General features: G+C 41.4%; 1 protein-coding gene across 1 annotated transcript; it reads left to right on the top strand.

Annotated features, from left to right (window-relative positions):
• Window positions 1-223: 223 nt before the first annotated feature.
• LOC140037936 (uncharacterized) lies at window positions 224-4,878 on the top strand. The gene is made up of 5 exons (XM_072083115.1): window positions 224-2,171; window positions 2,337-4,034; window positions 4,067-4,308; window positions 4,372-4,538; window positions 4,617-4,878. Exons 1-5 carry the CDS (start codon window positions 224-226, stop codon window positions 4,876-4,878), a joined length of 4,317 nt encoding a protein of 1,438 aa, XP_071939216.1.
• Window positions 4,879-11,256: the final 6,378 nt, after the last annotated feature.

Raw genomic sequence — 11,256 nt, forward strand, 5'->3', positions numbered from 1 at the left:
GTGCTATATTTTTGTAAAATCCCAACGAAATGCTAATTGTAGGAATTTCGAATGTTAATATATGTGTTAGTTGTGGTTATTTTTATCGCCCTTAAGTTGATCTTCATTTGGCATAATTTTCTGCTTTGTTCCTCAGTTTTATGCAATTTTCCTGCGTTGCTCTTTAAACTTTGTGTAAATTTCTGTATACTTACTTCTTGTTTTGCATTAGGCATAACTAGGTATGGATCCCCGTGGTAGAGGTCAACGCCGAAGTCGAGGTCGAGGTCGAGGGAGACGGGCTGAACCCCTTCGTAATCAAGGGGGCGATAGAGCGTCGGAAGTGAACCAAAATCGGGGACCCGAGGGCGGGGGCGGAGATCAAATGGCCACCGCTATTAATAGGATAACCGAAGTGCTAGAACGTTTGACGGACCGTCAAGGTCCTGGACCAGTGCATCAACAACCTGGTGGGCAGTTAGATACTGAAGATAGGGCCTTGGAGAGGTTCCTAAAGTTTGGGCCGCCTAAGTTTCAAGGTGGGCCAGAGCCTGAAATAGCTGAGGGATGGTGGGAGAGAATATCTGATATTTTTGCCACATTGGATTACACTGAGACGCGGAAAGTGACTTTTGCGTCATTTCAATTTGAAGAAGCTGCACGGTCTTGGTGGAATCTAATTAAGGATAAGTGGGATAGAGACCGTACCCCTAGTACTTGGGCAAACTTCACCCGTGAGTTTAATGCCAAATTTCTTCCACCTCTAGTCCAAGAGAAAAGGGAGGATGACTTTATTAAGTGCAAACAAGGGGCCATGAGTGTAGCAGAGTATGAAACCAACTTTACTAAATTAGCCCGATATGCCCCTGACCTGATAGCCACTGAGCAGAGACGCATTAGGAGATTTGTGCAAGGGCTCAATGTGGAGATTCAAGAGGGGCTAGCAACTGCTCAAATTAACACGTATAGTGATGCCGTAGAGAAAGCTCAGAGGTTTGAGACGGCTAGAGCCCAATCTAGGTCATTCTTTGCTAGGAAAAGGAATGCCCCTAGTGGTAGCAGGGACCCAATTTCTACAAGTGCCCCATCGCCTAAGATGGGTAGAGGAACTGGAGTAGTGAATATCCCTAGTGCATCGAGAGGTGCTTTAGCAAGGGGTGCTGGAGCTAGAGACCCTGGGGCGAGAGGATCTGGAGTGAGAGGAGGTCAAAGTGGAAGGGGACCCCCTAGGAGTGCTCCACAAGGTGTACAAGTGTCAACCCCTCAGATAACCTGTGGTTACTGTGGAAAAGCCAATCATACCGCAAATGAGTGCTGGAGAAAAGAGGGCAAGTGCCTCAGGTGTGGAAGTGCTGAGCACCAAATTGCTAATTATCCTAAGATTTCCGAGAATGGGGGAAGCCAAGGAGGTGCCACAAGTTCTAGGCAAACTGCTTCTGGAGGGAGTCGGCCGAAGGTCCCGGCCAGGGTTTATGCCCTAGATAGTCAACCTGCACTTGACCCTTCGGAGGTGGTCGAAGGTACAGTTCCAATCTTTCATCGATTAGCTAAGGTTTTAATTGATCCCGGTGCGACTCATTCGTTTGTTAATCCTGCTTTTATGTGTGGAATTGATGTAAAACCTGTACGATTACCCTATGATTTGGAAGTTAGGACTCCTACGGGTAATAAGAGCATGCTCACTAGTTTAGTGTATAAGGAGTGTGAATTTTGGGTTGGGGAGCGAAAAATGCTAGTTGACTTGGTGAGTTTGGACCTTAAGGGGTATGATGTGATTATAGGAATGGACTTTTTGTCTTACCACCATGCTAAGCTAGATTGTAGAGCTAAAGTGGTGGAATTTTACATCCCAGGTGAGGCAACTCTCAAGCTAGATGTAAGGGGTAAATTAGCTTCGTCTGCTTTGATTTCAGGGATTCGAGCTAGGAAAATGCTTCACAAGGGAGCCCAGGGTTTCTTAGCTTTCTTAATTAACGCCCCTAGTGATCAAGTGAAATTAGAAGATGTACCAATCGTGCAAGATTTTCCCGATGTCTTCCCGGAAGAATTAACATCTCTGCCACCTGAAAGGGAGATAGAGTTTAAGATTGATTTGGTTCCAGGAGTAGCCCCAATTTCAAAAACTCCTTATAGAATGGCTCCTGCGGAGTTGAAAGAACTAAAGATCCAGTTGCAGGACCTACTAGAAAGAGGTTTTATTAAGGAAAGTGACTCACCGTGGGGAGCTCCAGTTTTGTTTGTAAAGAAAAAGGACGGGAGTTTGAGATTGTGCATTGACTATCGAGGTTTGAATGAGGTGACTATTAAGAATAAGTACCCTTTGCCCTTGATTGATGGATTATTTGACCAATTGCAAGGATCGGTGGTGTACTCTAAGTTAGATTTGAGACAAGGGTACTATCAATTGAGGATTAAAAAGGAAGACATACCTAAGACCGCTTTTAATTCTCGATATGGGCACTTTGAGTTTGCGGTAATGCCTTTTGGGTTAACCAATGCCCCAGCTGCTTTCATGGATCTAATGCAGGGAATCTTTAAGAAATATCTGGACCAATTTGTGGTGATATTCATAGATGATATTCTAGTATATTCTAAGACCCGAGAGGATCACGCCAAGCACTTGGAGATAGTTTTACAAGTGTTGAGAGAACACAAGCTTTACGCTAAATTCAGTAAGTGTGAATTTTGGTTGGAAGAAATTTCTTTTCTGGGTCATAGAATTTCTAAGAATGGAATTGCAGTGGATCCAACTAAAGTGGAGGCATTTACTTTGTGGAAACAACCAGAGAATCCAACTGAAGTTAGAAGTTTCTTGGGATTGGCGGGTTATTACCGTCGTTTTATAAAAGATTTCTCAAAAATTGCTGGCCCAATGACGGAGTTAACTAAGAAAAATCATAAGTTCATTTGGAGCCCTAAATGTGAAGCGAGCTTTCAAGAATTGAAGAGGCGATTGACTACGGCTCCAGTGTTAGCCCTACCTGAGGGAGTTTATGGGTATGTAGTATATTCCGATGCTTCTAAAGAAGGGTTAGGCTGTGTTTTAATGCAAAAGGGAAAAGTTGTGGCCTATGCTTCTAGGAAATTGAAACCCCATGAGATGAATTACCCGACCCATGATATAGAGTTAGCCGCTGTTATTTTTGCTTTGAAGAAGTGGAGACATTACTTGTATGGGGTGACATTTGAGGTATTCACCGACCATAAGAGCCTTAAGTACTTGTTTTCACAAAAGGAGTTGAACTTGCGACAGAGGCGTTGGGTAGAATTTCTTGAGGATTATGATTGTTCAATCAATTATCACCCTGAGAAAGCAAATGTGGTTGCAGATGCACTAAGTAGAAGGACTCAAGTAGCGGGTCTAATGGTGAGAGAATGGGATATGTTAGAAGAAGCGAGTGGCTGGAATCCTCGTTTAGAAAAGTTAAAAATCTTGTTTGGAAATCTATCCTTAAAATCCCCTTTGTTAGAAAGAATTAAGGAGGCTCAAGGGAAGGATCCGGTAGTACAAGGTTATTTGGAGAAAGTGAGAAGGGGGGAAACCCTAGATTTTAAGTTAGGGCCTGAAGGCATTTTGAGATTTAGGGATCGAATAGTAGTACCTAGTGAAGAAAGTTTGAAAAGAGAAATTCTAGAGGAGTCACATCGGTCCAAGTATACTATTCACCCTGGAGTTAACAAGATGTATCAGGATGTGAAAGGGCTTTATTGGTGGGATGGCTTAAAAAGGGATGTGGCGAAATTTGTACAGACTTGCCTAGTATGTCAGCAGGTTAAGGCAGAACATCAAAAGCCTTCTGGTTTGTTACAACCTTTAGAAATCCCTGAGTGGAAATGGGAGCATATTACCATGGATTTTGTGACGGGTTTACCTAGAAGTCAAAGGGGACATGATGCGGTTTGGGTGATAGTGGATAGGCTTACAAAATCTGCACATTTCTTACCGGTGAATATGAGTTACTCTTTGGAGAAACTAGCCAAGTTATACACAGAAGAAATTATGAGATTGCATGGGATTCCTGTAAGTATAGTCTCCGATCGAGACCCTAGGTTCGTTTCCCGCTTTTGGCAGAAATTTCAGGAGATTTTGGGACTAAATTGAAGTTGAGCACTGCATATCATCCACAAACAGATGGACAGTCGGAGAGGACCATACAAACCCTAGAGGACATGTTAAGATTCTGTATATTAGATTTCGGAGGGAGTTGGAGCCAGTACATGACGTTGGCAGAGTTTGCTTATAATAACAGTTATCAGGCTTCAATCCAAATGGCACCGTATGAGGCGCTTTATGGTAGAAGGTGTCGATCCCCTATTCATTGGGATGAAGTAGGAGAGAAGAGAGTTTTAGACCCGACAGCTATTCCATGGATCGAAGAAGCTTATGAGAAGGTTAACTTGGTTAGGAAGAGACTTCAAACTGCTCAAAATCGGCAGAAGAGTTACGCAGATCACCGAAGAAAAGACTTGGAATTTGACGTAGGGGACAAAGTCTTTCTAAGAGTGAAACCTATGAAAGGAGGGGTAGTATCCAAGAAGGGAAAGAAATTAAAACCGAGGTACATTGGACCCTTTGAAATTCTTAAACGAGTTGGAAAAGTGGCTTATCAGCTGGATTTACCTCCTAGTATGAGCAGGATTCATAATGTCTTCCACGTATCTATGCTCAAGAAATATCATCCCGACCCAAGTCATGTAATTCAATTAGATGAAATTGAATTAGACGAGTCTTTGACCTATGAGGAGCGACCCATTAAAATTTTGGACCGCGAAATTAAAGAATTGAGAAATAAGAAGATTGCCTTGGTTAAAGTCTTGTGGAAAAATCACGACGTCGAGGAGGCAACTTGGGAGGTAGAGAAGGACATGAAGGACCAATATCCAAAATTATTCGCTTGAACAGGTAAGAATTTTGAGGACAAAATTCTTTTAAGGGGGGAAGGATGTGAGGGTCTCAAAATTTCATTAATTTCTGAAAATTAAAATAAATATTATTTAAACTTTGAAAATTATTAAATAATATGAATTTATATTTAAAAATGTGTATTTATATTATTAATGATGTTTTCACTTATATAAATGTTATATTTTAATTTACATGAATTTTCAAAATTTATTTGACGGTTCGCGTTCGGCTAAACATTAAGTTGGATTTTCGCACTCCCATACGCAATATAGCTCTAAGTTGAACTGTATGATATGTAGAGGTTATAAAAATATATAATTCAGTTGAGAAAATGCTAGATGAGGAATTTCTACCAGTAGATAAAATTCTCGCGCGTAAACGCGATTCAATTCAAAATTTTCCCACCATTATTAGCATGCCCAAAAGTCAATTAGACTACTCCCTAGACTACCCCAATTTTCCTCCCATCTTGTCACCAGCTACCACCTTTTTTTTTACCCTCTAAACTTCCGCTCCTCTGCTGCAAGAAGAAGCAGAAACCGTTGCCTTCCAAGCTCCAATAGCTTCTCATCTTCAGCCACTCACACATAGTCTTCAAGCTTCCATTTTCAGCTTCCACCTCCACTTCTTGCTGCTGTCCAGATCGAGCAAGAGGAAGGAGAGGATCGTTGTTGCTGCTGCTACTCTCACTGCTCCTGCCGCTGCTACTACTACTGGGTTGTTCAGACCAGGGTGAAAGCTTCCTATTTTTTTCCTTCCACCAACCACAGAACCACCCCAAGCTCACCAAAAACCCCAGAACCCCAACCCTTTTCATCTTCGGTCGCTGCTTTGCTGCTGCGGTGACTGGTCTGACCAAGAGAAAACAGAGTGCAAGGGGTGCCGACTGACCTCAGTGATTCTAGGAGCGAACTTGGGGAAACTAGGCACTTCATTTAGCTAGAAAACAACCACCAAAGGTAACCCAAAAACTTCCGCTTCACCCCCTTAGCCAAAATTTCAGATTTGTTGCAGCTTTTGGTTCTTGAAGTTTTAGCTTGTCTTGGTGAAACATGTTGGGTTGCTGATCCTCTAAGCTAATGATTGATGAAGCTAGAGGTGTTTTATGTGTCTATATGTATGTTTTGAGGTGGTTATATGTTGGGAAAATTGTTTTTGAATGAAGCTGGGGTGCTGCCGAGAGAAGGGAAAATTTTCCAGATTTGTACCTGTTGATGTTTTGCAAATTTCGCTTAGTTAATGAACTGGATTGTTTATTTGGGGGCTAGACTAGTTAGAGGTGATTGTTAGGGACTTAAAGTATGAATTATAAGTTGGAAATGGTTGATCAAAAAGAAGAGAAAATTTCTGCTCTGCAACCGAGCCAGCAGGCCTGTTTTTCTTCCAACTTTGCCCAGCTTTTTGAACTGGATTTTGTGAAGTTATTGAGCTATTTAAATCATGTATATGTTCACCTATATGTGTAGAGTAGTTTTGGTGAAAATGCAGCTTTGGTACAATGGGAAATTTCATTGAAAAATCAAAGAGAAAAATGCCCTTTGAGCTACCCGAAAATTCTGGAAATTTTCCAGATTTTGGTCGAATTTTTGGGGGTTGATTTCGACAAATTTGTGAACTATTTGGGCTGTATACATGTTTACCAATATGTGTAGTATTGTTTGGGGGAAAATGTAGCTTTTGGGTAGTTGAAAAGTTTTGGACAAATTGAAGAGAAAATGGACTTCTTGTACCAAATGCACTTGGAAATTTTTCCAGCTTTGCATGAGACATGTTAAATGATTTTCACGTTAACATGAACCCAATTTGACTTGTGTTTAGTTAAGGGGTGTGTATAGCTCAATTTGGGACAAAAATCTAGTAGAGTTTACGTTCAAAAAGTGGACCAAAATTTTATTCTTCACGACGCTACCCAAAACAGAAATTTTGTTTGAAATTAGAAATGATTTTGACGTTTGGATTTTGTTTTGGTTAAATGTGGATTAAATTGTCCCGAAAATGTTTTCTAGCATTAACCTTCGTTACTAGGTCCACTTCGAGTCAATAACCTTGAATTTTATTAGACAAAATGTCCTATTTCGAGAAATATGCCAAATTTGGAAATTTTCTTGAAAACTCAAGTTTTTGCCTTCAAGAAAATCCTTGAACCAAGTTGGTCAATGGAATTTGGCAAACTTAAGGAGTTTCTATTTTATAGAAATTCCAACGGCTAGTTTTACTTGGTTTATATGATTTCCTCTTAAAAGAATTTTCCAAGATATTTTTGGGGAAAATTAGAGGGGAAAAATTCTTCTAAATGGTTAAATGTGATTTTTCTCAACTTGTGACACCAAAGGGGTGTTAATTGCTTATACGACTCTAGAACTTGGTTATTGGAACATTTGACGAATTTAGCAAGTTTTTGGTTTTAAAGAAACCTCAAAATTTAATTTCACTTGAAAATTTGTGGATTTCACTTTGAGAATACGATTAATGCTAGTTTGGGATTTTTGAGTGAAATTAAATGCTAGAAGACTTGAGTAAACTCGCCAACTCAAAAGTAGAAATTTACGTGAATTATTTGTATGTTTTTAGGAGTCGGTGAAGGGCACACCCTCGGTCAAAGTTTGGAATTCTAGACACTTCACTTAAGGTGAGTGTCTCTTGCATGAATCGTGTTTAACTGCTAGTTGAACTACTTGTTAAAAGTACTTGCTAGAGATATCATGAAATGTTATATGCTATGTGATTTCGTGAAATATCACAAGTACAAGTGTTGCAATGTCGATTGGAGCGGGGTCTCGTCGACTAAATAAACCAAACGGATGCACGTACCACGCTCTATTAGAGTGGGAGGTACCTCTCTGCCGTCTTGGTAAAAGTGCTTGCAAAATTCGTGTTAGAGTCGGGCCCGAAAATAAGGGGAAAGTCGTTGCTAGGAGACGTGTAGATTAGGAAAAATGTCTACATGGAGATTAGGTAGTGAAAGTTGACGGAGTGTCAACTACTATAAATTACCTGATCAAGCGCGAGGACTTTGGCTCCTGAGAGCCCTGTATCCTTTTCTTGTCATGTTACTTCGTTTTTCTAAATTGTTAATTGCTTACTTGTCCATTTGTACTTGTTAAATTGCCCTATGTGAATTGCATGTTTCGAGACACCACTGAGCTATTGGCTCATCCCTTCCAATTTGTTTTCCTTGACAGGTTCTGAAATGCATGAAGTCTTGGAGAACTAGAAAAGAAATGTTATATTTTGAATGCCCACTTTTGTAATCGTACTTTGGGAGATATTTTAATATCTTTTGGATGATTTTCTTGTGCCTTTGGGAAAATGTGAATCCTGTGGTGCTTCTGTGCCCTGAGTTAGGAACTTTAAATTGTAAATTAAGTATTTTAAACTCGATGTTTTCGTTGGTACTTGGAATTGTATTTTCGGGCTGTATAAGTTGAATTGTATGATTTATTTAAGTACTTAGCTTGCTCGAGGAGTAAGGTTTTATTTTCAATTTATGTTGGGTGATATTAGTTGCTAGAGCGAGTGAGTCCTGGCGAGAGCTAGGCAGGCGACCTTCCAACCCTTTGGTTCGCCTTAGGGGGAAGTGGGGCCGCCACAGGTGGTATCAGAGCATTAGGTTAAAATGTATTTGGGAGAATTGTTAGGTATTTTATTTCTAGAAATAGGAATGAGATACTTAGATATATTTTAAGTGATAATTGATCAAATTAATGGTGCTAAGGTTTAACTTTGAAAGTTTTGGTTGTTTTGTAGGTATGGAAAACCCTAACGGGAATGGACATGCTGCTAATGGTAACGGGCATGCGAATGGTCACGCGCCGCCTCTTAGGCCTATATTTTACCAAGTTCAGGGTGGTGGAGCTCGTGGTCAGTACTCGCCCGACACCAGGGTTCCTAGGTGTGACTGTAGGTTGACCTTCTCTTACCCCAACCGCTTGGTTCTGGCTATAGACGATGAGCGTCGCTAGTTGGTGAATTCCAACCTGGCCCTGATTCAGGACGTGGATGAGTTAGGTGCCATGGTGACTCATCTGCAGAATAGGGTAACAGAGCTGACTGGATGGGTGATAGAGGAGAGAGCTAGAACTGAGGCAGACCGTGAGGAGCTGCAGAGAGCAAGGGATAGCGTGGCTAGGATGAGAGACATGGTTCGTGAGCGAGCTTTTGGGATACTAGCGGATGCTACCATGCTGGTGGATGAGGTGATGGACGGGGCCTCAGAGGTAGCTCCTAGTGCTGAGAAGGATCCAGAGGAGGACTCGGAGGAGGATCCAGAAGAGGATCCTGATGAGGGGAATCCATCTGATGGTCCCGCTGAGGACTAGGCTTAGTTAGACTCTCTTTTGACTTGTAATTTGTAAACATTGGTTGGGATGGTGCTAACTCTTGGACCATTGTATTTTTGTAACTGTATGGCTTGCTTTTGTGGTGATTGCACTTCTTTTGATTATGAATGACTGGTTGCACCTTGTAGCACCTTTGTGCTATATTTTTGTAAAATCCCAACGAAATGCTAATTGTAGGAATTTCGAATGTTAATATATGTGTTAGTTGTGGTTATTTTTATCGCCCTTAAGTTGATCTTCATTTGGCATAATTTTCTGCTTTGTTCCTCAGTTTTATGCAATTTTCCTGCGTTGCTCTTTAAACTTTGTGTAAATTTCTGTATACTTACTTCTTGTTTTGCATTAGGCATAACTAGGTATGGATCCCCGTGGTAGAGGTCAACGCCGAAGTCGAGGTCGAGGTCGAGGGAGACGGGCTGAACCCCTTCGTAATCAAGGGGGCGATAGAGCGTCGGAAGTGAACCAAAATCGGGGACCCGAGGGCGGGGGCGGAGATCAAATGGCCACCGCTATTAATAGGATAACCGAAGTGCTAGAACGTTTGACGGACCGTCAAGGTCCTGGACCAGTGCATCAACAACCTGGTGGGCAGTTAGATACTGAAGATAGGGCCTTGGAGAGGTTCCTAAAGTTTGGGCCGCCTAAGTTTCAAGGTGGGCCAGAGCCTGAAAGGTGCCACAAGTTCTAGGCAAACTGCTTCTGGAGGGAGTCGGCCGAAGGTCCCGGCCAGGGTTTATGCCCTAGATAGTCAACCTGCACTTGACCCTTCGGAGGTGGTCGAAGGTACAGTTCCAATCTTTCATCGATTAGCTAAGGTTTTAATTGATTCCGGTGCGACTCATTCGTTTGTTAATCCTGCTTTTATGTGTGGAATTGATGTAAAACCTGTACGATTACCCTATGATTTGGAAGTTAGGACTCCTACGGGTAATAAGAGCATGCTCACTAGTTTAGTGTATAAGGAGTGTGAATTTTGGGTTGGGGAGCGAAAAATGCTAGTTGACTTGGTGAGTTTGGACCTTAAGGGGTATGATGTGATTATAGGAATGGACTTTTTGTCTTACCACCATGCTAAGCTAGATTGTAGAGCTAAAGTGGTGGAATTTTACATCCCAGGTGAGGCAACTCTCAAGCTAGATGTAAGGGGTAAATTAGCTTCGTCTGCTTTGATTTCAGGGATTCGAGCTAGGAAAATGCTTCACAAGGGAGCCCAGGGTTTCTTAGCTTTCTTAATTAACGCCCCTAGTGATCAAGTGAAATTAGAAGATGTACCAATCGTGCAAGATTTTTCCGATGTCTTCCCGGAAGAATTAACATCTCTGCCACCTGAAAGGGAGATAGAGTTTAAGATTGATTTGGTTTCAGGAGTAGCCCCAATTTCAAAAACTCCTTATAGAATGGCTCCTGCGGAGTTGAAAGAACTAAAGATCCAGTTGCAGGACCTACTAGAAAGAGGTTTTATTAAGGAAAGTGACTCACCGTGGGGAGCTCCAGTTTTGTTTGTAAAGAAAAAGGACGGGAGTTTGAGATTGTGCATTGACTATCGAGGTTTGAATGAGGTGACTATTAAGAATAAGTACCCTTTGCCTTTGATTGATGGATTATTTGACCAATTGCAAGGATCGGTGGTGTACTCTAAGTTAGATTTGAGACAATGGTACTATCAATTGAGGATTAAAAAGGAAGACATACCTAAGACTGCTTTTAATTCTAGATATGGGCACTTTGAGTTTGCGGTAATGCCCTTTGGGTTAACCAATGCCCCAGCTGCTTTCATGGATCTAATGCAGAGAATCTTTAAGAAATATTTGGACCAATTTGTGGTGGTATTCATAGATGATATTCTAGTATATTTTAAGACCCGAGAGGATCACGCCAAGCACTTGGAGATAGTTTTACAAGTGTGAGGGAACACAAGCTTTACGCTAAGTTCAGTAAGTGTGAATTTTGGCTGGAAGAAATTTCTTTTCTGGGTTATAGAATTTCTAAGAATGGAATCGCAGTGGATCCAACTAAAGTGGAGGCAGTTAC

The sequence above is a fragment of the Coffea arabica genome, chromosome 3c (genome assembly GCF_036785885.1).
Source record: "Coffea arabica cultivar ET-39 chromosome 3c, Coffea Arabica ET-39 HiFi, whole genome shotgun sequence".
Lineage (NCBI taxonomy): Eukaryota > Viridiplantae > Streptophyta > Magnoliopsida > Gentianales > Rubiaceae > Coffea > Coffea arabica.